At 38.1% G+C, this 27,914-nt stretch overlaps 2 protein-coding genes and 1 long non-coding RNA gene across 5 annotated transcripts; all 3 read left to right on the top strand.

The window, feature by feature from the left end:
* The first annotated feature begins 65 nt into the window (after positions 1 to 65).
* Positions 66 to 9,625, top strand: LOC117786513. 2 transcript variants are annotated; one of them, XM_034624812.1, is made up of 4 exons: positions 66 to 149; positions 8,392 to 8,511; positions 8,588 to 8,750; positions 9,301 to 9,625. In XM_034624812.1, exons 1-4 carry the CDS (start codon positions 140 to 142, stop codon positions 9,323 to 9,325), a joined length of 318 nt encoding a protein of 105 aa, XP_034480703.1. In that variant the 5' UTR covers positions 66 to 139; the 3' UTR covers positions 9,326 to 9,625. The 2 variants fall into 2 exon arrangements, with proteins under 2 accessions (XP_034480703.1, XP_034480704.1); XM_034624813.1 differs by lacking the exons at positions 8,392 to 8,511; positions 8,588 to 8,750; positions 9,301 to 9,625 and adding an exon at positions 6,807 to 7,978 and having other exon boundaries at positions 90 to 149.
* Positions 877 to 5,735, top strand: LOC117786514. Of its 2 annotated transcripts, none has more exons than XR_004617635.1 (2): positions 877 to 889; positions 5,572 to 5,735. It is a non-coding gene; the product is annotated as an uncharacterized LOC117786514 (long non-coding RNA). The 2 variants fall into 2 exon arrangements; XR_004617634.1 differs by lacking the exon at positions 877 to 889 and adding an exon at positions 1,156 to 1,169.
* LOC117787006 (glucose transporter type 1-like) lies at positions 8,397 to 27,912 on the top strand. Its single transcript, XM_034625441.1, has 15 exons — positions 8,397 to 8,511; positions 8,588 to 8,750; positions 15,065 to 15,230; positions 15,338 to 15,475; positions 16,165 to 16,421; positions 16,494 to 16,618; positions 16,679 to 16,957; positions 17,017 to 17,294; positions 17,362 to 17,484; positions 19,409 to 19,612; positions 19,673 to 19,812; positions 21,807 to 21,910; positions 23,229 to 23,493; positions 24,712 to 24,957; positions 25,099 to 27,912. Exons 3-15 carry the CDS (start codon positions 15,087 to 15,089, stop codon positions 27,101 to 27,103), a joined length of 4,308 nt encoding a protein of 1,435 aa, XP_034481332.1. The 5' UTR covers positions 8,397 to 8,511; positions 8,588 to 8,750; positions 15,065 to 15,086; the 3' UTR covers positions 27,104 to 27,912.
* The last annotated feature ends 2 nt before the right edge of the window (positions 27,913 to 27,914 follow it).

The following is a 27,914-nucleotide window of genomic DNA, read 5'->3' as shown; positions in this document are numbered from 1 at the left end:
CGGACTGTGGCATCTTCTTTGCATCGCCAACGTTATCGTCCTTATCATCGTCATCGTCATCATCAACATCAGCAGCAGCAGCAGCAACGCATGATAACTCACTCCTTTGGCCCTGGACTGGCAACGAAATGGCTTTCCTATGTGCAACGGTAAGTACAGATTACATACTTTCGTATAATAAATAGCTTTCCAAGTGTGAGTTTTTACAAAAAAGTCAACTTATTACTGTGTGAGTGCTTGCGCTATTTTAATGGCATTTTTTTTAATACTAATGCAAATGTGTTACTCTAAGCAAAATGTGGAAAGCAAAGTTCCAAATGGAATACTTAGTTTACTATTAATATTATCATTATTTACATAAATAAAAACTCAACTTGACAACTGGCAGAAATTCATCTTACTAATTTACGATGTGCTTATGACCCTTATCGTTGAAAATATTATTTTTGCGCGTTCCTTTTGATCGTTCAATGCGTCGTATGCGTAATATATTTCACATAAAACTCACGCGCGCTGAGTGACAGCTTCGACAAGCACTCAAGTAATTTTAATAATGTGTCAACTGACAGCTCATTCTGACTAAATGGCCAGCTGAAGCGTAAAAGCGATGCCCTCAACTTTTTTGCAGATACTGCAACATCTGATTGCAGCAGCAACTGCAATGTTGACTTCTTTCGGACGACAGCATAAAATTAATCATACGCCACATGTGCTGCAACTTAATGAATGTGATTTTTAAAATACGTAGTGTATATATTTATATAGCCGCATGTTGACAAATAAACAGCGTCGATAATACGTGTAAACTTTGTCCTTACCCAAAAAAAAGGAAAATGATTTTAATGACAACAAAGAGGAGCGAGTGTCCAGTGTATATGTGTGTGTGTGTGTGTGTGTGTGTGTCTGCCAGGAGCTGTCCGCACTGCCAATACGTGGCCAGCAGAACAAAAAAACCGAGTGGCAGGACAGTAACAAGCGATAGACCCTGGTCTGAAGCAGACTCTGACTCAGAGCCAGGCCAAGACCCAGAACCAATAGGATGACAATGACGTCGTCGATGTCGAAAACCAATTCACTTTTGAAAGCTCCAGCGTCAGAGCAGCCAAGCCAAGCCTTCATCTTTACAGAGACTCATTCAGAGAGAGTGTTGTGTTTGTGTGAGAGTGTGTGTTTCCATCTGTTTTGAGTGCTGATTGTCAAGTGTCGCCCACAGACACGTGCTCACATAGCTGGCGTTCTTTTGGTCCTCTTTTCTGGCACCCCACTTGCAATCAACGGTTGACTTGAACTGCAAACAGTATTAAATTTATATATATATGTATGTATGTATGTGTAAGTGTAACATGCGTTTTCTGGCTTAAGCCAACGAAATAATAAAGGATTTTGCGGTTTGGAATCCAACATGGCCATAACAACAATGGCACATTCAAGTGCATTTGAGCAGCAATCATTTTGTGGTTAACAAATACAAAAGCCTATTAATGAACACACACACTCACACTCACACTCACACAGACAGACAATAACTAATAGATCTGTGGTTGCATTCAACGCAGGTGTGTGTGTGTGTGTGTTTTCACTTGTCTGTGTGCGGCTTTTGTTTCATTTAATCAACGGCATTTAGTTGACAAGCGCTCAAGACAAAAGACTCGTGAGTTTGTGAGTTGAGCGCATATTTGCGATTGGTTTTGCAACAACACTCACATTGATTCACAATCGCAACTGAATAAATGAAGCAGCAAATGCAAATGCAGCCCCAAGACAATACACACTCAGTTTTACTTAGTGTAACAAACTCCAACCCAAAAAACTAATTCAAGCAGCGGAATTTCGCTTTGTTTCTGACTGCTGATGTGTGTCTGAGTCTGTGTGTGTGTGTGTGTGAGTGTCTATGGTGGGGGCGTTAGTTAATTGAATTTTAAATTATTCTTATCTCAAAAAATGGTTAGTTGCGCTCATGAATAAATCAGATTTCAATTTTACTTGCTAATTTGATTGAAGACAGGCGCCGGGAGATACAGAATAGTGGAAGAGTTCAACGGAAAGTGTGAGATAGAGCAAGAAAGCGAGTGAGAAATATACTGAAAGAGTGTGAGAGTGCATTGCTCAAGTTTTTAGACAAATCAAAAATTAAGCTAATAAAATGAACTGTCGGAAAATGCAAAGAAGTTAAGCAATGACTTGTGAAAAGTTAAAAACTCTGCAAGTTATTCATAGTAATTTGCTCAATGGAATAGAATCTTATTTATGCCACAGCGTTGAAAGCTTGCCAAGAATTTCAAAACGTCTGCAAAACGAGTTAATGAATACAGATGTCAAGTTGACTTGACTGTTAAATACTCTGTAACAAGTAGCTATAAATGAAAATGCTTACTGTTATTATGATAATAATTAATAGAGAAAAGTTTCCAGTTTTATTATCAAGATTAAATAAATTATTGTTTCTATAAATGATGTAATATAAAAGTGTGGATCGAATTTAACATCGAAATATTAAAATCGATAAACATATATCGACTATTTTAATAATACATATATGAAAAAAAAAATGACAGTGATGGAAGAAAAATTCAATTTTCCAATTTTGATACAGAATAAAAAAAGAGGCCAAATAATGAAAAAATTGATGTTCCGCATGGAAATCGGTTTAGATTTGACAAAGTTATGACAGTTTAAAGTTCTTAAAAATTGTCAAGGGATGGTATGGAAAAATGGACAGTGACGGAAGAAAAATTCAATTTTCAATTTTGACACAGAATTAAAATAGAGGCCAAATAATGAAAATTGATATTCCGCATGGAAATCGGTTAAGAATTGACAAAGTTATGACAGTTTGAAGTTCTTGAAAAATTGTCAAGGGGAAGGTATGGAAAAAATTGACAGTGATGGAAGAAAAATTCAATTTTCCAATTTTGATACAGAATAAAAATAGAGGCCAAATAATGAAAAAATTGATGTTCCGCATGGAAATCGGTTTAGATTTGACAAAGTTATGACAGTTTAAAGTTCTTAAAAAATTGTCAAGGGGATGGTATGGAAAAAATGGACAGTGACGGAAGAAAAATTCAATTTTCCAATTTTGACACAGAATTAAAATAGAGGCCAAATAATGAAAAAATTGATATTCCGCATGGAAATCGGTTAAGAATTGACAAAGTTATGACAGTTTGAAGTTCTTGAAAAATTGTCAAGGGGAAGGTATGGAAAAAATTGACAGTGATGGAAGAAAAATTCAATTTTCCAATTTTGACACAGAATTAAAATAGAGGCCAAATATTGAAAAAATTGATATTCCGCATGGAAATCAGTTAAGAATTGACAAAGTTATGAAATTTTGAAGTTCTTGAAAAATTGTCAAGGGGAAGGTATGGAAAAAATTGACAGTGATGGAAGAAAAATTCAATTTTCCAATTTTGACACAGAATAAAAATAGAGGCCAAATAATGAAAAAATTGATATTCCGCATGGAAATCGGTTAAGATTTGACAAAGTTATGACAGTTTGAAGTTCTTGAAAAATTGTCAAGGGGAAGGTATGGAAAAAATGGACAGTGGTGGAAGAAAAATTCAATTTTCCAATTTTGACACAGAATAAAAATAGAGGCCAAATAATGAAAAAATTGATATTCCGCATGGAAATCGGTTAAGATTTGACAAAGTTATGACAGTTTGAACTTCTTAAAAAATTGTCAAGGGGAAGGGTATGGAAAAAATGGACAGTGATGGAAGAAAAATTCAATTTTCCAATTTTGATACAGAATAAGAATAGAAGCCAAATAATGAAAAAATTGATATACCGCATGGAAATCGGTTAAGATTTGACAAAGTTATGACAGTTTAAAGATTTCGAAAAGTCCTTAAAAAAATGGAATAAAATATAAATTGAGTTGAGCTGCGATTTCTCACGAAAATCGATTAAACTAACTCGATAGACTTTCAAAAAATTTATCGTGTTAGAGAAGCTGTTGATTGTTTAATTTTTACGAATGTAACATCCGCGAGCAGTGCTTAAATAATTGCATAAAATCATCGTTGCAGGTCGATAGTAAATTGAATCGAGTCACACACTCACACTTACAGAGAAACACGCAATTGTTTGAAGGTGCATAAATCTAATATAAATAATACAAATAAGCAGATTGCAATGCCTAAAAGTATGCAATGAAATATGCGCCCCCAGTCAACTAAAGCACTCAAACAAACACACACACACAGACAGACACACATGCATGCACAAAGATTGATTGCATAATTTTCAATTATTAAAAACTAACGGCAAAGAGTCTGAGAGGAGGCGGTGGGGAGGGAAGGGGAGGGGAGGGGAGGAGCTGCTCCATGGGAGGCCACTTTTCATAACTGCCAGGGCAAAGGACGCATGCAGAGAACTTTTGTCAATGGCCAAGCCTGAAAGTCACATACACTCTCAAATGACTTACTGCTCAATGCACTCACATAGATACACACACACACACACACACTGATGTACTGCTTGCGTCATCAGCATCGTCGTCAGAGTTGAAGCTGCTGCTGTTGAGGCCTTGGCATGCAGTCAAAACGCAGCGCTGCCATTTTCCACAACTATTTTTCTATGTCAGCAGAGAGGTGGGTGGACAAAGGGTTGAGGGGTGAGGGGATGGAGATCAGAAGCAGGGAATCCAGTCAGGCATGCGGATGGATGCAGCTGCCCAGACAGAAGCATCATACAGGCCATTGAATGTCTGTCATCAACTTGCTGCATTTACCCACATCCACATTACCCCCTACTCCACCCCCACCACCCTCATGCTGCTGCTGATGCAAAGGCAAAACAAACAAAAAACTTAACCTCAGCAGAAATTTAAGCAAATATTTGCATGCCACATGTGGAGATTGAGGCGACTCTTCACATCAGTTGACAGTGGCTCGTGGGTCGGGGACTTGACTTCTATTTGGCCTACATGGTCGGTTACTCCTGCTGCCTTGTGGCTTGGCCATTGATGCAATTGAAGCCGGAAGCAGTTGCAGTGTCAGCAAAAGAACTTAACCAGGTGACTGCGTTTCCTGTACCCAGCCACTATAGAAGAAGAGAGACAGAGAGAGAGAGAGAGGGCAGTAATGTTGATGCATGCATGATTTTAATCTGTTAAATTCGAAAATGCTTAAATGCCATTGCAGACTTTTCAACCGATGGCAATGACTGCAGCTAATGACGCGCAAAATGTTTACAAATCATTTTGTCAATAACGACAACTGCCAAGGGATATACACGCCTGATCCTTCCATAATTTGCGCACATTTCTTACATTCATCGACAGTCGGCCATGAAAAGGTCATTAGTGTGTGCGTGTGCGTGTGCTTGTGCGGGTGATTGTATGCGTGTATGTGTGTGTAGCACAAATGGCCATTCAATATGCCATAGAAAGACACACACACACTCACACACACACGACGCTTATAGCTAAAGCCAGCAGCCATAACAGCCACATGCTTTTTTCCACAACATTAACGCAAATTGCAAATAATAAAAATTCAAAATACCGAACAGTACAAAAAGCTGCACGTGTTGCTGTCGTCCTTCTTCTTGTTGTTATAGTGTGAGTGTGTGTGTGTGTGTTTGTGTGTGTAAAGGCTCAAGTGATGGCCTGCGGAATCCATAGCAAACCACAACAAGAACCTGACTACTGGCACATTTATCGCAGCTAGCGAGGCATTTTTTAAGCCTACCTAAAACTTGTGTGTGCCAAAAAAGAAAAAAAAGTAGAGAAGAGAAGAGAAGAAGCTTGAAAGCAATGCAAATTGTGCTGCCACAGAGAAAGGGTATGCCAAGGTTTCTGATGTGCTATAAAAATTGTTAGATATGGTCATTCAATCTTGATCATATCACAAATATTAATTTGATGATATCAAATAAAATTTTATTACGTCTTTCTGCTCATAAGTTATGCGAATCTAAGTCATAAATTTCAACAGGAAAACAAAAATCAAAGAAATAGTTTTTGAAAATAATTGATATATTACTTTTGGCATCATTAAATTCCCCCATTTAGTTCTGGCAATCTTCGATGGCAATTTACGATGTTCTCGTAGTTTATTTAAAACATTCAAATGCGATTGAGGCAAATTTAAGTTTGGACCAAAGATTGATTTGACTATTAAATGAATTTAGTATGCAGAACTTAGCTTGTTATAGTTAGTGTGCTTGCTATTTCCATAAAATGATATCAGCCACAGGGCATTCGAGTTGCCGTTGCCATCATTGTAATGTTTTCTTTCGTTTTCTCTGAAGTTATCCTTGTGTTGCTGCTCAAGCGAATCAAAATGAAATCTATTTTATGCAAAGGCACGCAACGTGCCCAGGACTCTGACTCCGACTCCATCTCCGATTCCTAGTTCAACCCACATCCTAGACCCATTCCTGGAACTAAGCCAAACATAAGGAAGAGCCACATATGCGGCTGCTTGCTTCACTGCTCCTGCGGCTTTCAATCCTTTGCAGCCAGTGTGTGTGTGTGTGTGTGTGTATGTGTGTGTGGGAGGGAGGGTTATTTTGTGATTGTGTACGTGTGTGTGTGTGGACTAAAAGCTTTGCCTATGCACTCATGCATGCGTACCTTGCAGCTGCCACCAATTCAGCCTTTACCTTTGCCTTTTGGACTTGCCACACAATTTATGTATGTGCGAAATATGGCGCCACATCACATTTTTTTGCTTTGGGCGCTCTGTGACACCTTTTGTTGTATGCCGTGCCGTGTGTTGTATGTTATGCCCTAAAAATATTGAAATGTTTGCGGTGTAAAATGCTTTTAACAACAATGACATCTCTTGCAGCTGGCTACAGTAATGAAATGGCGACCAATGGTGATATATCGATGATCTCGCCGCCAACGTCTTCCATTTCAAACGATCAAGATCCGTTTGGACAGCTGCCACCACTACCACCGCCATTGCGTTCCACCCAAGTGCTTCAGCCATTGAGCGTATTTCCAGGTGCCAAACGAACCAAATTTCTCAATTTCTCCAATTCTCTGTTCCTTTCATTTTTTTTTTATCAGTTTGTTTGATTGTGGTTAACTAAACAATTTTTATTTGATTTTTTATATGGATATACAATATATATCTGTACATAGCTTTTATTCGTATGCACAAAAAAAAAAAAAAAGAAATCATTTGATTTTTCAAGTATTTCCACTTGAATTGATGTATAGATTGGATTTTTGATTTGCTTGCCAACATAATTGCCGTTGTATTTGATGCTATTTGTATATTATTTTCAATTTCGACTCCATTCAAATACTACCTGCATAGAACAACACTCAACACTCCACACTCTACACTAGACTACACGTTTTGGCTTACACTCCAATACACACACACACACTCACACTCCGAACATGCCGCAACGCGTTACAGCTACACGTATTTTTTTGATACCTTTGTTTAGAATTTTCCAGCTGCGCTCGCCGCACTCATTCAGTCAATCAATCAATCAATCAATCAATCGGATTCCCTTTCAAAACATAACAAACATACAACCAATCTGTCAAACAGTCGTCCATTAATTAAATGTCGCTCTCAATGTCCTCTATCTCTGCTTGCTCTTTGTATTTGCAACTTTTTTGACTAAAACAAAAATCAAAACATTTTTTATTTGTTAACTCCCCATATACAAACTTTTTTCAAGTAGCATTAGCTCTGCTCTGTTTTGATGCCGCTGTCGTGTGTGTGATTTTTTTGAAAATGTTTATTAGAAAAACACGATAAAAAAATGTAATTCGCAGCTGCTTTGTAAACATTTTTTGAACGTTTGCCAGCCGTTGCTCATTTCACTTCACTTACCTTTGTGATGCCCCCAAAAATCTGTCAAACCCAACAAAAACAAAGTAACAAAATGCTAACAAATTACAACAATTTTGTGCTCTCTTCTATTTTTTCCCCTCGGTCAACAAACAACAAATCAAATAAAATGATATTCATAATGATATCATATCTTGACAAATAACCTAAAAATTATATTGAACAAATGCTTTAATGCGTTCATAATTTAATGTAGAGTGAGTATAAATAAACAACTTTTACAAATAGGACGGAACAAGAGCTAACATTGGAGTATTTTTATTTGAAATAATAATATTATATAAATATATATATTATGGTCAAAGTATTTTTATTGCTAAATTATTGTGCAAACTTTGTTGCACACAGCTGTTGCTTTCTTTATATACTTTTTTGAATTTATTTTTATGCATAAAAGTGTGTATGTAAATGGTTTATTTGTTTTTAATTTTGTGCTTTTGAGTAAACTTTTGGGCTTTGAGCCAGTGTTAAATGTAATAAAAAGATGCCAAACTATTTAAAAGAATTTGCTTCAACATAAATCCTTATGAGCCTGCTCGTTATTCTTTGCCGTGTCCAGTGTCCAATTTGAGCGAAGATTCTTACGATTATGTTTTTGGTGGTCGACGTAAGACTCCGCCCACAACAACGACAACACAACTCAAGCTGACCTCGCCGCCAGTTCGCTTGCGACCCGAAGGTACGTATGTAATCCTCTCCAGCCCACATCTCCCATCTCTTTCTCAATATAATTCTAAATATATATAAACTTACAGACGCCTATCGAGGTGAGAATATAAACAACGGCCGTTTGTATCGTCATTCCTTCAGCTATGCCCCAAAAAGACAACGCCACTCAAGCCGTGATGATCGTGACCGCGAGTCAAGATTGAGATGTCATGGCGAGGATGAGGCCACACTGCGCCAATTGCTGCTCGAGTATGTAGACATAACGATAACGATAATGATAACGATAACCCTAACCCATCAATTGTTCAGTTATTCCGTTATTCAGTTAGTCTATTCTAATTTCCATTCTGTTCGCTTTGGTTGCATTAATGCAAATCAAATGAACACATAATGAACCAAGCTTGGAATGCCTCATTATGCGTCATTTAATTTGCATGCCACAAAATGTCCGCCATAAAGTATTAGCATTTAGTTAGACAAATAAACAACAATTATATATTTTTACAAAATGCATATTGCATTTGTTCCACACAATAATGACACACTAGTAGTTTTTAATTTATAAATTATATGAGCACGAACAAATAATTTAATTTTCATTTTCATTTTGGTTTATGTATTTGCCAAACTCTTGTCGATGTTTTGGGCAAACACATGAAATTAATGTGAGTTTCCTTTGGTCTTTTTAATTGATAGCACAAATAAACTAAATTCCACGAATTTTACAACTCTGTATATTTGTTTTTTATTTAATAATTATTTATGAGCAAATATTTAAATAATTCTACTCCCCACACAGATTTACGCAAATTATGTTCATTTAAGTGTCCAGCGCGTGTCCTTAAAATGTCAATTATTCATTGAGGGCATTTGTGTTGTGTTGTTTTTGTTGCGCAACTTCCCAAATAAACCAAAAACCAAAATAAAAAAAAACAACAACAAACAAAACAAAAGTATTAACAAAATATATAAACAACAACTGCGGGCACATGCGGCATTCACCAAAAGTCGGTTTAAGAAATTTGCTGAAAAAAGAATTCCCCCAAACAAAGAATACAAATGAAAAAAAAATGTGAAAATAAATTAATTTAGCATAACGTATTTTGATGCATAACTAAAAAAGAGAGAGAAAGAGAGAAATTGTTAATCAAATAAACGGCGGAGTGTTCACACAAAAGAGTCAACAAAATGATGGGCACAATGCCACCCAGGTACATATACAAAGCATTCCAAACTATTAAAATTAATTTTAATAATCCAAATAACAAAGCATAGCAATAATTAACAACTCGAACATTACGCATACGCCATGTATTCATTTCATGTATTCATTTTTTTCTGTCGTTTAATTTGTTTATTTTCCGCAGTGCAAATATTTTAAATTAATGCAAACATATTACAAACGCTCTCATTGCCATTTTTTACTTGTTATGTGTGTACGTAAGTGTGTGTGTGTGTGTGTGTGTGTGTGTCTGTGTGTATTGGTGTGCGTGTGTATGTGTTATCTTGTTGTAAACGGCTAGGCATATTATAATTTTGTATAAGTTTAATTAAAAATGGTTAATTAGCTTGATTCGTTTTGTTGCTTTGTTGCTTTGACAAGCGCTGTATAAAATTTACACATTGATTTCATAACGAAATTTAATGAATTGAATAATATTGTAAAATTGTGTATATTATATTGTCATTGTATAAAACTCATTTAAATTCCATGTCAATCTTTAATCAATTGAGCATAAAAATCATCTGCATATGTGAAAAAAAAATATATATATATAGAACGAGCTCCGAGTATATCTCTTCAAAATTCAATCATACACGCAATTCAATTGAATTAATTTTGATTTTATGCAAGCACCAAAAAAGTATGCTCTTATCAATATAAACTTTATCGACGAGATGTCATATTTAGACAGATCCATTCCGCATTTCATTTTGATGGAGATACATGGAACTGGACTGTTTAACATACATTTTCAATTCAATTTCAATGCATAACTTTGTTCTTGTCATTTACCTTACCCTGCCACAATAACAACTACAACAACAACAACAACAACCATCACCACAACAACTATAACTGCAACAACAACAATTTGTAGAAGCCACACCCAAAGTGGTTTGGTATTCACGCCACTCAATGAGTATGCAATTTACCTATGATACTTCAAACAAACTACTTACTTCCTACTTACATTTATCTATCTATACATATTTACATGCTTATCTAACTATCTATCTATCAATCAATCTATCAATTAATCAATTCTTTCCTCTGCTAGCTCTATTGTAACATAAACCTTTCCCCTTCACTTGTGCACTTGCATCTGGCACTTCATAGACCATTCAATTGATTTCTTAATTATTTAGAATATTTGCTCCGCATAACCGAATAACAAAATTCGTGCCACAACCCCCCCCTGAAATCTATCAACCGAAATTGCATGTCAGACAATTAAAATTCAATTAATATGCCTAAAATTTAATTTAGTTGTTTAATTGTAATAATTGTGGCAAAAGAGTCAGTCGAATACGAGTATTGCAATAGTGAAATGTATGCGATGCGATGGCTTCCCTTCACCTACCCTATAACCACCACATCACCACTCAGTTTATGCGTTTTGTAGAGCACTCGAGAACAGCCACAACAATCTGTGAACTGAAGCCTCTGCTGCTCTTACTGTATGCCAGTTTGTATGCGTATATGTGTGTGTGTGTATGTGTGTGTGTGTGTGTTATGTTCTTTATGACATGCCGAAAAGTGTTCGAGTGCCATTAAGTCGCTGTACACACTTCAAAGCACAACCACACAGATACACACACACACACACACACTTACACACACACACGTAGAGAGAGGCTTACACTCAGCTAACAGCTACAACTACAACAAGCAATGCTCGTCCAGGCAGTCAATCAGCATTGGGCACTCAACTCATTCAGTCCCTCACTTTGCATGCCATCAAAGCCATAATTAGCTTGCCCATTTGCCACTCCCCCCACGTCCTCCTCGCCACACACTCCAAGCTCAACAGTCGTGCGTTATCTTCATCCCAAAAACAAAAAATCAACAACATAAAAATAAAGATAAAAACCAACAACCCATCAGTCAATTCAGTCAACCCTTCAAAAGTCACACAATATTTTCAGGTTTATCATTTAACATTAAATTTATTTATAATTTAAGCAAATTGTTGTTGTATATCCTTTAAATAGTTGAGCTTTATTTTAATTTTTACCAATTGGCGGAATGGTCCTCTCACCAAAATGAAAATTGTATGAAAACAACAATCTACTCAAATTTGTAACTAATTTGTTGGTTTATCTATCACATTCACATTAAGCGAGTGCCATGGAAATTGTTGAATTATTTTTGTTGTCGTAATTGTACTTGTATCTCATTTGTTCTTGTCTCATTTTACGTTCAGCTTGGCATACAAAAAGATAAAAAAAAAAAATAATATCAATTTTCAAAACTTCAAATATGAGTTAATTTATGCAAATTAAACAAAATAAACACAAGAGTGTAATGAATCCGAGAAAATGTAACAAATTCAACGTGAGCTCAACATGAAACTGCAAATTGAATATGAAAAGTTGTACAAAAACTTAAATAATAATAATTAAATTAATGAAAATTGCGTACATTTGGTGAATGTCCCATATGCCAATTGGTCTGAACAACTTTAATCTGTACAAATGTGTATTATACTTATTACGAGATCTTTTGTTGGTTTGTTTTTTTAAGCTTGAAAATATTGTGTAAGTAGACTGATGCGGTTACATTTTTAATTAAATCAAGCCGCAAATACTCGTACAATAAAATACTCTTGCAGTGAGCTGAGCTTTGGCAAAGAATGAAATCAAATATGTAGAAATTCTTTTTCTTTGACAATTCAGAGTTCCAGCTGTAAGTTTTCCAGTTAATCTTCTTTTGCACTACAGTTGCCATGTTGCCGAAATTAAGTAGCATTCCCCTGTCCTTCCAGTTGACTGTACGCGTACCTTGTCAAAATGCACAAAATACTCAAATGTATAATAATATTTTATACATACAGGCGCAATCCTGACAAAGGACCTCCAGCGTACATCCGAGAGCATTAAATGAATACAAAAGGCAGCAGAAGCAGCAGCAGCAGTAAAAGTAGGAGATGCAGTTGGAGCATTTCAATACGCTGACTGAAATTGGCAGAAATTTTATTAAATGCTCACGTATACAAATCCGTTACACAAAACCGAAAATTCCTGCAGCTGACAGACGAATACACCCACACACACACACACACACGCACATACACTTAAATATGAATACTTGTAGGTATTGAAATACAGATGCAGATGCAGATGCAGCTACAGATAGAGATTCAGTTATAGAGAGACGGAGACACGTGCTCAGATACTCTTATTCGCATTCGCATTCGCATTCGTATATGTGATAGAGATGGAGATAGAGATACGAGTATGCATGCCAATACATATGCACAAACAACAATTGTTTTCATGGCGAACAATAACTTACACAGGATGCGCCTCGTTCTGCTTTTGGTTCTGCTTTTGGTTATGGCTCTGCTGCAGCTCGTTGCTGATGTATGCATAAAATAATCCTTTTATGCTCGGCACAACAATGTCCGTGAAATGCAAAACAATAACAATAATAACAACAACAGCAACAACAACAACAACAACAACAACATGTTGCAAATAACTCGCTGCCTAGGCGTATTAACATAATGCGCAGCCAACTCAAGTGCATGGCGTGTCAGCAGCGGGCGGGGAATGCGGATTGGGGATTGCGGGCAAGATTGGGGAGTTTGGGGCTTGCGGCCAACGTGTCGTATGCGCATTGTGAGCGTCAGTTAATGCCCTCTCTGCCCCGCAAAACATTCTCTAACAATTTCCCTATAGAGCATGTGCAACTGTCGCCTATAACTTTTGCCTCTATGTCGTCGTTGTTGTTGTATTTGTTGTTGTCGCTGTCGTTGTTGTTGTTGTTGTTGTCGTTGCTGCTGTTTGATTTTGGGCGCCACTCGCGCGTTTTGTTTGCTCAACCAACAAAAAGCACTTCTCACTTTCAGTCATAGATACTAGGCACTATGTACATATAGTGCTTTTGGGGGCCACCTGCCACGCCCACTGTCCTGCCAAGGCAAATGCAAACACACACACACACACACACACACAAAACGCACAAAACGTGGGCGTTTATTTGTTTTGATGTCGTTGCATGTTGATGAAAATGTAAATTGTATGCATTCCGTAAAGATTCAAAAGTCGAATCTAAGCCGGTCACAACAACAGAAGTGATTACTACTCGTGTTCTATACGCTAACTCGCATCTACGACAACAAAACCGAATTTACGGCCTTCTTTTTGCAATACGATTTCAATTCTGATTTCAAATCTGAATTAATTTTGACCTTAGGAGGTGGAAAAGAAACAAACAGTCGTCATAATTGTTATATAAGTCGGACTTTTTGTTAGAAAATATGTAAATCTATTTTAGCTAGCGTATATTAGAATCTTAATTGGATTTTTGAGGCATTTATTTTGAATAAACAGCCATGTCTGCAAGAGTATTTATGTGTCGGTGTGTGTCGAGGATCGTTTATCCTTTTCATTTCTGGGCTGCTGCTGCATTATTCTTGCCTTAACCTTAACGAAAAATGCCAACAATTTACTTAAACTTACTTTTTATGTACTTAGTGGCTTGGCTTTTCCGTTGTGGAGCCACAACAACAACAACTACAACAAGAATAAAGACAACGATAGCAATAACAAAGACAACAAGAAGTACACAAAAATCCTTTCGTTTACTTGAAGCTCTTGCCTGCTTTATTGTTGCCTGCGTCTGTATTTGTATTTGTATTTGTATCTGAATCTGAATCTGTGTGTGTTCTTTTCAGTTGTGCTTTCTCTATATTTTGAGTTTTGTATCTTGTATTTTGTATTTGGAGTTTTAGTTGCAGCCCAAAGCCATAAAATTTATGTTGCTTCATTCCTCAATAATTGCATAGCTCGGTAAATTTTAATGCAAGCGGTCATAAATAATTTCGTTTTGTGCCTTCGTTTGCTTGCGACTTGCGCCACAAAATAAATTACGTTGATACGCTAAATAACTACGTAGTCTGTAGATGTATTTCAATATACATATATATACATATAACATAGTATGCAATAAGATGTATACACATACGTATACGTAATATAAATGCCAGTAAGGCATTTTCCAGCTATCGTACAACTAAAGTGCATTTTTGCTTGATATTTTCTTTAACTGTTACAAAACCCCGACTACAAATACGTAAACAAATACGTATACTACGAAATGTATGTGTGAACTGTAACAACAACAACAACTACAACTATAACAACAACTACAACAACAACCAATGTCTTGGGGGCACTTTGCGTGACTTGGTGTCGGCACGTGACGTCACGCAACGTCTTCGAATTGAATTGTATGCATTGCACGCATATGACCTGCACTCGGCCACGCCCACCACACATACCGCCCCTTTTTGTGATGGCTATATGTAATTGCAACTGCTGCAACTGTGCTGCAGTTTGCAAAAGCAAGTTAGCGTGATGAGCATGAATCTATCAGCGAAACTCGATGAACTGCAGCGAGGCGATCGACACCTGGAGACGACAGTCGCCTTGTGCGAAATCCGCACACAGCTGCAGGAGCTGACCAAGTCCGTGGAGAGCTGCCAGAGTGAGGTATCTGAGGTAAGTGCAGCATCTACTCTAATTAGCACACAAGACTCTAATTGTATTAAATTGTCTCATCTGGATTTGCTTGCCATCTCTCTCTGTGTGTGTGTGTGTGTGTTTAGGTCAAACGTGACATGGTGGCTATCAAACATGAACTGGACACCGTGCAGCAGGTCAAGGAGGAGATTGAGGAGCTGCGCGAATATGTCGACAGACTGGAGGAGCACACGCACAGACGGAAGCTAAGACTTTTAGAACAAGTTTGTAGCTTAAATTATTTGCCATGTTGTGTAATTAAATACTTGAATTTCATTTCTATTCATGTACAAACCAAACCAAAACCAAACACCCAACACAATACAAACACACAACCGAACAATACGACACACGAAAAGTTGTGCTCATAATGGAACTTTCTATTTTGCTAGACATCTCCATACACATATATGTATAAAATATCCATATATATATATATACATATATCTGTATAAACATGGGCACAACTTTCAGATACCCCACCACATACACAGACGGCTTTGAAATTCACACAATTAAAATGATACTTTATTATTTGGATACAATTATGTTTTGTTTCTTAATCAAATTATAATAAATATTCGAAAAACTCTTTTCAGACTTTTGTTTTATTTCATTTGGTTTCCACAACTTTTCAGTTGCCACACAAGTTTATATATATACAAATATAATTATTATAAATAGTTTTATTTTATTTTTAATTTAGATTTAGAATACTAAAAATAAGTAGCTAATTGGCCTCATATCAACTGTACTTGTATAATATGAATAGTATTTTATTTCTGGCGCACACTCGTTTGCAAAGCGTTTGAAGAACCCGCACAAACCCAACCAGTCATCCTGAATCCCGTCCTTTAGTTGGTCAAATCGCGCATTACTAACCCCATGATTGTTTCGCATACCTTTTGCACAGGGTCTGACCTTCTTTCTCACCTACTCCATATTCTCGGCGGTGCTGGGCATGCTGCAATTTGGCTACAATACTGGAGTCATCAATGCGCCCGAAAAGAATATTGAGAATTTCATGAAGGATGTGTACAAGGATCGCTATGGCGAGGACATTAGCGAAGAGTTCATACAGCAACTCTACTCGGTGGCAGTCTCCATATTTGCCATTGGCGGCATGCTCGGTGGTTTCAGTGGTGGCTGGATGGCCAATCGCTTTGGCAGGTTGGTATCATTAAATATAATTGATTATAGTACTCTATTTTATTATTTTCAATCTCTTTCGCGAATTTACAGAAAAGGTGGTCTATTGTTGAACAATGTGCTTGGTATTTCCGGCGCTTGTTTGATGGGTTTTACCAAAGTTAGTCATTCCTATGAAATGTTATTCCTTGGCCGATTTATAATTGGTGTTAATTGCGGTAAGTCATGTTAGAATTATCAAGAATTCGAACAGCATCTGCAACTAATTTTCTTGACAGGTCTCAATACATCGTTGGTGCCAATGTACATCTCTGAAATAGCGCCACTGAATCTACGCGGTGGCTTAGGTACTGTTAATCAATTGGCTGTGACTGTAGGTTTACTATTATCCCAGGTGCTGGGCATTGAACAAATCTTAGGCACTAATGACGGCTGGCCCATACTTTTGGGCCTGGCCATATGTCCAGCAATATTGCAATTAATATTACTGCCAGTTTGTCCCGAATCTCCCAGATATTTGCTCATCACCAAACAATGGGAGGAGGAGGCGCGTAAAGGTAATAATTCACTCTCTTTCTCTCTCTCTCGATGAGTAATAAATTGACTATATTCTTAGCACTACGTCGCCTGCGCGCCTCCGGTTCGGTGGATGAGGACATTGAGGAAATGCGCGCCGAGGAGCGTGCTCAACAATCCGAGAGCCATATATCCACCATGGAGCTCATCTGTTCGCCCACATTGCGTCCGCCTTTGATCATTGGCATTGTGATGCAGCTGAGTCAACAGTTTAGCGGCATCAATGCCGTCTTCTACTACTCCACATCGCTCTTCATGAGCTCCGGACTGACTGAGGAGAGCGCCAAGTTTGCCACGATAGGCATTGGCGCCATTATGGTAAGCTTTTATTACGCACACAGCTACAACGATTAATATATATTTATTATTTATTTTAAACATTCAGGTTGTAATGACTTTGGTCTCCATACCATTGATGGATCGTACAGGTCGTCGTACCTTGCATTTGTATGGACTGGGCGGCATGTTCATCTTCTCCATCTTCATAACGATTTCATTCCTGATTAAGGCAAGTACAGGGGTTGCCAGTATTTTGCATAGATATCAATATACCTATCAATATTGTCTCGAGCTGTGTCAAGTATCTGCCTGCCTTTTAAGTTTATTTTTTTTAGGCCGTTGCATACTTTTAGGCCTATTGCATTTGATTTTGATAATCGTTTTTAGATGCTGATAAAACAATATTTTGAAACTAATGCTAACCCGTACCCTTAATATATGCGTGTATTTTATAAATATTTGAATATTGACATACATATTTTATGCATGAAGTTGTGTAGACCCCCAATGAGTCCCCGAGTAAATGCAAAACAGAAAAAAATTAGCAAAAAAAATGAAAAAAGGAGAAAAACTGAAACATGGCATGACAGTTGTCCCTCGCGTATTTCTATAAATTATTGATGTGAGATATGTATATTTGAATTTATAACAAGTTGAATTTATAGCTGAGCCTGTGCCAGCAATCAATTTACTGCTACCTTTTGACCCCCAACCTTTTCTATCGTATCGTATTGCATTTATGTGTTTAAATTAGTACGACTATGTTATTTATAGGCCAGCGCTAAGCTACATTATTTATTAGTTTTTGTATAAAATATTTTAAAATATGTTTAAATCGGCGCACATTCATCAAATTAATATTTATGCATGCACTGCACTTAGCAGACGATTTTAAGTAACATAAGTTAATTTTTTTAAATATTTAAGTCTATGTAAATATTAGCATGTATTTTTACTATTTTTATTATATTCATATCAAGTTAGCTTGCTGCCCGTTTTGCACTCTACTCTACAATTTTTGACTTGCTTCACAACCATATTTATTTTTATGTTGTGCCTAGGTTAAGTTATTGCATAAATGAGCTGCTCATTCAGTTCACAACTGAATAAATGTTTAATGGACCAGCATTTAAAGCTGTCTTTGCTGCTCTGAAAGCTTAGACTTCGCTTTAACTGAGCGAGTTTACAGATCAGCTCATTTATGCAATTGTCTCGCCCCTCACTTGAAAGCTATTCTCGACTTGGCAGGCTTTTGCCCCCACACACAAAAACACACAAATCATTTAACGAATATGCAAAAAATTTAATTTTTGTTTATTTATTTTTTTTAATTTCAAAACTTAATTGGGCAACTGATATCTAAATCCAATCTTAAGTAAAAAGACACAGTTTCAAATGCAAATACAAATCACACGAATTTGCAAAACAGTTTTCGGGCACCAAATGCAAACAGTTCACACACAGCCAAATGCCAACAGCAATGAGCAAAACACTAGACAGTGTTGGAAAATGTACAAAAGCTGTCGCTAAATTGAAACTAGAGCAGAACACGCGCTGAAATAAGCTTTAGAGGTCACTTCCAACACCCAAAAAAAAACTCACAAAACACAATGTCAAATGTGTCAACACGCCGCTTCGTTTATTCAATTAATTAGACTTAAAATTAAACATAATTTATATAATTTATTTACTTAAGATATACTAGTATTTTCTACTACTTATACTTTAAGCATTCTTCAAAAGGTTACAGCAAAAGATAAAAAACTCAAGTGACAGTTTGTTTTGTGCAAAGTGCAGCGATGAGAACAAATGGTAACCATTCAACTCTTTGAGAACCAAGATCAAACTAACAAATCTAACAAGCTTTACAGTATCTTTACTAAATATACTTACTATATCCCAGAGATAAGCTCAACTCATGCATAAAAGTGATCAGTTATAGAGGGTTTATCTTAAATAATTTTACTTTCGATTTAAACTTTTATATATATGATGAAAGCTCCTTGATTTGTTTTGGTTTAAAATCAACGAACAGTTCGTTAAGCGATAAAAAAAAAAACAAAATGAAAAAAAGAATGCAAAAGAAAAGCCTACAAATCATCGAGAATGCGATTACTATGCATTTTGTATAGGAGTTTTTTGGTTATGTGCAGGAAATGATCGACTGGATGTCATATCTCTCGGTGGTGGCGACGCTCGGCTTTGTTGTATTCTTCGCCGTGGGACCCGGCTCTATACCCTGGATGATTACGGCGGAGCTGTTCTCTCAAGGACCACGGCCCAGTGCCATGGCCATTGCAGTGTTGGTCAATTGGATGGCCAATTTTGTGGTTGGCATTGGTTTCCCCAGCATGAAGGTGCGTTTAAAAGCCTATAATCAATTATAAAATTTACTCAATATATATACCTAATTTCAGACTGCTTTGGAGAACTACACATTCTTGCCATTTAGCGTATTCTTAGCCATATTTTGGATATTCACCTACAAGAAGGTTCCTGAGACCAAGAACAAAACCTTTGAAGAGATCTTGGCACTCTTCCGTCACAACAATGGCAGGTATGTTGGGTAGATCCCATTCTGGAGCTCTAGGCTCTGCACACATCTCATTGCAAATTGATAACTAGTTCTCAATTCACAAAGATCCCATCCACCAGAACCTCTCAGAGCAGCTCATGTAACGTAACGAACGTAACAAATCCAAAACATTATCAACAAGATCAAAACAATACCCCGAAACGAAACCTAAGCCAAAAGCTGTCTCTTTCTTTCTTAATTATGTACTTGGAAGTTAATTATGCGATGAGCATATATGTCGTATTGTATTATTTTTGGATCGTATAGCTATACGCATCAAAAGTCAGCGCCTAAGTTATTAACTTTTAAAATTTTTATCTTGTTTATTTTGTTGCACATTGTGTATAATCGACCGAATTGAAAATAATACAAAAAACCATGTCCATTTTATGTATGCCTAAAACAAAAGGACATTTCGAGATAGTAGACTGTACGGGTAAGTTGCATGAACTAAGAGAAACTGAAAACAAAAATATAAAAAAAAAACCAAATACAACCCGTAAACAGTTCATATAAAAATAAAAAAATCAAAACTTAATTAATTAAACTTCAATCTGAAGCGTTTCGCTCTTTTTAAACGTAGCTCGTTTTGCTGTTCTTTATTAGTTCACTCTAAAGCAACTTTATTGTACATTTTAACAAAAAAAAAAACCCAAAAAAAAAACAAACAAAAAAAAGCTAAATGCAATTCGATGAAAACTTGCGCTCAAAGTGTCATACTTTTTCGGCATGTCTGCTTAACTTTGCCTGTACTACTCGTTACTTTGTTACAATTACAATTACAATTACAACTACAATCAATAAACAGCTGACTACAGTTGAAAAAATATTTAATTACTACAAGTTCCTATTTAGCAATTTAAATATCAATTATCCAACTATTTAATATGAATTTAAATATTGTACTCTTCTACTTATTTAAATGCCATATTTCATTATCAAATGTTTTGTAACTCTTTCTCTATCTCTCTGTCTCTCATATCACCTCAACAAAAAAAAAAAAAAACACAGAAAAAAAACAAAAATCCAATTTCAATTTCTCATTCATGCAGCGCCCTTACATTTCAACAATCCCGACACCCAGAGTTGTTGTCCTCTTTTCTCATTGTTCATTCCAAATAAATTGGTTCGTTTAAAGCACCAAAATTTTCAGTGTTAAACCAAACTCACAATGCACAACAACAACGACGACAACAGACACACACACACACATATACTAACACCTACATACATATATGTATACAACACACACTGATTATGTTGCTTGTCCATTTAGTGAGGACGGTGACAACGGCAACGACAACAACACCGGCAACAGCACCTCCACAATGGACATTGAGATATCGCAATATGACTCGAATGCAACACGACCCAAAGTGCAATAAAGTGCAGTCAGTGCAGCGAGGCACCTGCAACTGCAACTGCAGCACTTTGCCACTGTTGCAATGTCGTTTGCCACTTTAATTGCGATTTCAATGTGTGCACAAGGAAACGGTTGCAATCTCTACAGTTGGAAATCTCTTTTTGCTCAATTTCGTGAAACTTTTCAAATGAAATTGATGGAAAAAGTATTTGTTGCCAGCACTTGCGATTTAATATTATTATTTAGCTTTAATTTATTACATATTATCTGTATTTTTAAGTTATAATTCACATTATTTCTTTTCGTAAAAAATAATTGTTTGCTTTAAATTGTTTGAGTTGATTTTTTGGTTAAGCCGCGCTTAATAACTTCCAAGCCAGTTAAACTTAAGCTCTTAGCTCTTTCAGCTCAGGTAAACTTAGCGACACACACACAGCACATTCACACACACACACACACACACCGTTTAACCCCTTTGAATGTCTTTAACCCAACCTTCGTGTGCGCGAATCTGTGTTCAGTCAAGTCTCGAAATTGCTGTCATTAGTTTGCAAAAATAAAATTTAAAATACGTTTACACTTGAAACATAATCGTAGAGTGTGCGAATTTCAGGAGTATGCTAAACTGCACAAATAGCTTGGAGCCACAAAGTATGAATTCTGGCATCGAGCATGCCGCATTGATGGTATCTGAGGAGAAGACCCAACATGACTCACGTAAGAATCAATAAAACACGTCAAAAAAAAACCTATACAAAAATATTAGTAAATACCAAATACAAAATCCCAAACTTACGTTCTTAATTTTACAAACTATTATTTGTTGTGCAATTTGCTCGTTCAGTCGAATATCAAACACACCAATAAACAAAACAAAACAATAACAAACACGAATACCATATTAACGTATCCATGTTGTAGAACAATAACAAAAACAGCAAACACACATTTAACATAGTACACAATTCAAAATGACTTATAGGTAAACAGTTGAAAACTACATATAAACTAACTGAAATATACTTGTAATACTGCTTACACACACATACTAACACACACATGTATATAACAGTTCTACTGCAGTTATTGTACACATGTTCAACATGTCGCATTATTAATTTTTTATCCGTCCCCTTTGTGTATACATTGCGTATACGAAGTGTTGCACCCACACTCACACACTCACACACATACAAATACACTCCCACACAGACACGGTGAAATTATCTAAAATAATACACAAAATTACGCATAATCATATACTTTTTATGAGTAATTAGCAAACATATCTATTTATATTTGATTTTAATTTGCAAAACAATTATTTTTCTAACAATCAACCATGTCAAGCCATTTATGTGTATGTCGGACTTCTCTGTATAAAATAGCGGCATGACTGTAAATTTAGTAAATTATTTGACTTTAAATACATTTTCTAGTTTAATGGTTATAAATATTTGTCGTAGAATTTAGTTTTATTTAAATTAAAAGTGATATGCAATTGTTTAGTTATATCGAAAATTAAATGCATATTTCAGCTAAAAATTTAAAGTTTCAATTGGAGTTAAATATTTGAATCTGAAACAATTGCATATAAATATCTGTTGCTTGTTATCGTATCTCATAGCAATTTTATGTTGGCTATTAGATTTTAACTATAAATATAAACGTATATCTATTTTAAAAATCAATATAAATTAAACTATTTCATATTTTTTTATTTTCATTCGAACAATTCGAATTGTATTGAATTTTGAATGTGAATTTATCGAAACCAAAACCAAAAATAATCAACAATTCAATTACATTGGCCAATAACAATAACAATAACAATATTGGAAACCAATCAAATCATCAACTGGATCTGTACACAACAACAACAACAACACAAATAATAATAACAACAACAACTACTGTATGTAACCAATTGCGAAATGAATCTGAATACATTGGCGACAATCCGAAAAATGCATGTACAACATAAACTGAAATTTTGAAAACACGCACACATGTGAACCTAACACATATACTAAAGTCTTTGGTACGACTTCGTTCTCGTTGACGGTTGAAGGCATGGGTCCATATCCGTTAAGCGATAGCACCAATCTCTTGGGTCCAACGTCAACAAGCTATGCGGTCGGCGGGGTCGGTGTTGCCGGCTCCTCTGCGGCTTGCTACACAAACTACGGTACAAATATACAAACGCCAGTTCCTAATCGCAAATGCTACTACAATGAGTCTGACTATGGCCGAGATGATAACTTTCGCCGGCACTCGGCGCACGGAAGAATGTCATGTAGGTGAACAACTCGTATTCGTAAACGTATTCGTACTCGTACTCGTACTCCTAAGAGCCACTAAAACCACATTCACAGCCGCATAAACCACGCAAGCGTGGGGCGCCACAAAGCCACAAAAGCATTTACATGAAAATGCCGCGCGTGCCGCTTGGAAATACCGTTAACACACTTGCACCAAGCTCGTCAATAAACTAAATACTCGTTTCGCAACTAAGTCACACTCCAACTAAACTAAACTAAATAACAAACTGCAGACGGTTCACTCTTTAATGTTAACAATTTGTAGCTTTTCAACTGCTTTCAATAAATATATATTATTTTTATTCATTTGTTTATTTGTTTTTTATTATAGTACGCAAGTGAAAGTGAACTTGGGACCAACTTAAGTAACCAAAACAATGAATTGGCTAAGTAAACATGATCGAAAAATACAGATCTTCAATTATCGACGCACCTTTCAGATACAAGATACACTACACACAGTGTGCCAATAATGCGCCTGAAAGTACACTTGAAAAACTCAAATCATCGGGATTAATATTGTCATTGTCATTATCATTATCATTGTCAATTGAAACTGAAAATCTTTCTCAGCAATTTCGCTAAATTGCTTAGAAAGTGAATTTTGGAATGCTCTATCAAATCATTTAACATTCTTCATATAATTTACATAAAGGTCATACTCTTGCTTTCATTCTTTTAGGCTGCATGACTTTCTCTAGAGATTTCTACTGTAATAACTATGCGCATGCGTATTATTGGCATGTACTTTTTGCATGCACTGTTTAGCGCTTTAGACAACTAAACAACATACTAAATCCAGCCAGAAAACTAACGAACTAAATGAAAAGAATCCAAAATGCAAAGTTTCTGAAATTTAGAGGCTCTATTAATTGGAAAATCATTTTGATTTTTGTTTGTTTTGTTTTTGGCGCCTTTTACGCTGCTTGTAGCTGCATCCGAGCGATTTTTAGACGGCGGCCGAAGTACACACCAGGGCCGGAGCGCTGCCTCTGCGCCCCATCACCTTCGTCAGCAAGCACCTGCCTGCCAGAACAGCGGGCCTTGACTGAGGAACGCCTCACCTCCTGAAACTGCCAGTGTACATTCAACGAGTCGCGCTGAGGAGCAGCAACAGCAACAACAGCAATCCTCCTCCGCACAGTCCCAACATCAGCATCAGCCCTGTTACACAACACACGAATACGTACATTGTAGCTATGAGAAGGATATCGTATGTGATCAGACGCCGCTGCCATCGCACAAGCAACACAAGCATGAGCTGCCTCAGTCCCAATCTCGTTCTCAGTCTCATTCCCAATCCCAGGAAACGGTTGCCATCATGCCACACTGCCATCAGACCACACAGTCGCAACGCAAGCACAGTCACAGCCACAGTCCGCACCACAGTCGCCACACTTCACCGCACAGCCATCACTCGCATCTGGGTCAGTCGCAGTCACAGTCGCAGTCACAGTCACAGTCACAGCCGCACTCTCATCATCATCATTATCGCCGTCGACGTCGGCAGCACAGCGTCGCTGCTGTTGGTGGCAGCGGCAGCTTGCCAGGCGCCCACAGCCATCACTCCGCCGCCGTCGGCAGTGGTGGGCACCACAGCTCGCGTCATGTGTGCAGCAGTCGACGGCATCGCTCGGTCACCGATGTGTCCTGCAACTCGATCAACGCCTGTCAGGATGCAGCGTGTGCCGATCGCGAGGTCCAGGAGATAATGGTGCGCAAGTCCGGCTGCAGTGCATCCCGCACGGAGTTGGCTCAATATTTCGCCGAGGATCTGTATGGTTCATCGTCGCGTCGTCCCAGCAGCTGTTGCACCAGCTCCGATTACTGCTATCAAACGGACTCCACGAGTCTCTACGGTTCGCGCTCCTCGCTCAGTCGCAACAACTCCATCAAGTCGGCCTCGGCAGCGATGCGCAAGCAACAGCGTCTCCAGGCACACCAGCCCAGCTACACATCCATATCCCTGCGAGGCCTCAATGCCAGTCGACCCAACAGTCAGCTGGGCTCCCTGACCTCCATCTTCGATCGTGCCAAGCAGATTGCAGCAGAGAGCAAGTTTCCGGAGCAGCACGAGCAACGCCAGTCGACGATGACACCCTCGAGGGGTTCCACTCTGGAGCGCCACAGCTCGAAGGGTGCGCTCAGCAATGATTTGCCGGAATACGCCTGCTCGCCATCTCCCATACGCTGGAGTTTCCTTGCCGATGGCAAATCGCCCACGGAATTGGAGCTGGAGGGTGCGGTGGGTGGTTCGACGGAGACAGCCGCAACAAGGACTGCCTCGGTGGACAAACTGGATGCCTGGCATGTGCCGGAACCGGAGCCGGAGCCGGAGATGAAGCCCTGCCGCAAGCGTACGAGCAACACGGAGAACAGCAGCTGGAAGAGCGCCTTGTATGATGACGGACCAAGCACATCGGCAGCGGCAAGGAAGCGACGTGGCAGCAACTATCACTGTGAGTTCGAGGAGTCGACAACAGTGTTGTTCCATCAGGATCAGGAGGGCGAGACGTTCAACAACTGTTGCAACAACTACATACAGTGCAACACGTATCTGGATCAGGATCTGCAAATCACCAGCGAGGATATCCATCAGTATCTGTCCAAGGGCAATCCAACGATTGGCGATGTACTCAACAATTCCAAGAACTATCCATTTCAGCCGAGCAATGCACTCGAGTTCCAGTACAAGAACAACTTTCAGCAGGGCAACAACAATGCCAACAACAACACTAACACTAACACTAACACAACCAACACGGCCTCCAGCGATGCGGGTGAATGCTTCCAGCGCTATGAGAGAAGCTATCGCACCAGCAGCTCCAGCAAGGAAACGAATCTAAATCAAAATGCCAGCGGGGTTCAGACCACAACAGCAACAACAACAGCAACAGCAACAGAGCCCTTGTCCCCCAGCAACATCAATTTGTCGAGCAGCAGCAACAACATCAACATTGTGTTCAACAGCAGCCAGGAGCGCAACGCCAACGAGGTGAAGTTCATCAACAATCGGGCGGGGGAACGGGATGCAGAGACTTTGGTCAGCTCGGAGGCACATCATGCGGGCTACCTGCCGTACACGTATCCCAGCTATGATTACACCAACATGTCTGGCAATTCGCACTTTGAGAAGCCGCTGGGCATCGATGAGCTGCCCAAGGAATTTGCTGGCGCCCATTTGGATGGTGGCGGTTCCACGACCAGCGAGCATTCGTCGTCCTTGCACTTTGACTCCTTTGATGCCGCCTCGGAGCACAATTTGCTGTCGCAGCCAATGTCACCCGGTTCGCCAGCCTCGGTCTCGGTGAATCCTGCTGGCGATGGTTACATGCATCTGCATCATTCGCACCTAGAGCATCAGCAGCAGCAATATCATGGCCAGTATACGCATGCACAGCTCTCGCACCCGCACAGCCACGCCCACGCCCACGCCCACGCCCATTACAGCACAAACACACACACTAGCACGAGCACCCATCACTATGGCAATCACGACCTGGCCGAGGAGCAATTCCGGCTGGGCAATGCATTGAAGAAGGTGCGCAAGCGTGCACGCAAGTACACAGACTTTCTGCGCAAGAAGTGAGATGTGAGAAGTGAGCTGAGATTGTGAGTCCTGCTGATATGCCTTAATATCGCCCCCCATCTCTAGATTCACCATACTTTGGGCGCAAGTATGTGGTCGTCTCCAAGTCGCAGCCACGTCGCTCGCAGAGCCTGGACGAGGATTAGCTGCGGATGAAGCTGCAGCAACAACTAAATCAACATCACAAAATTGCATACTTAGCTCACACTTTTCGAATAGCAATAACTAAACATTTTTCATCAACTCAACACAAACTCAAACTCAAAATCAAATCAAACAAATCGCGAAATTAATTAATTAACTTAAATTTTTACACTGCCAAAGACGATGAAGTTTAATACGAAAAACCAAAAAGAAAATATATTTATTTATGGCAAGCCAAATTGTAATGTGCGATGGACAGACACACATACAGATACACAAACAGTTACACAAGCATACATACATATATGATTCATGTACGGCAGCCAGTTATAAATACAAGAACAAGAACAAGAACAAGATGAACAACCACAACAACGACTATTTTAAAGAATACCTAAGCTAACAGTGCGTATACATAATAAGTATGAAAATTTGTATATTCAACTTAATGATTAAGTACAGGTTTTGAATTTGCATATTTCAATTACGAATTAAACCAAAACAAAAACGAATGGCAAATGCAAATAATAATGCACAACTAACCAAAACATAGTTATTAAATTTAACAATACATTTAAATAGTATAATTAAGAGGTCGATGGAGAAATCCAAGCAGCGCTACAAGATTTAGAGTTTCAGCAACTGCAGCATAAACAACAACAAAATA

Source organism: Drosophila innubila (assembly GCF_004354385.1).
Source record: "Drosophila innubila isolate TH190305 chromosome 3L unlocalized genomic scaffold, UK_Dinn_1.0 0_D_3L, whole genome shotgun sequence".
Lineage (NCBI taxonomy): Eukaryota > Metazoa > Arthropoda > Insecta > Diptera > Drosophilidae > Drosophila > Drosophila innubila.
The sequence above is the reverse complement of the archived record's forward strand: the minus strand, read 5'-3'. Positions and strand labels throughout refer to the sequence as shown.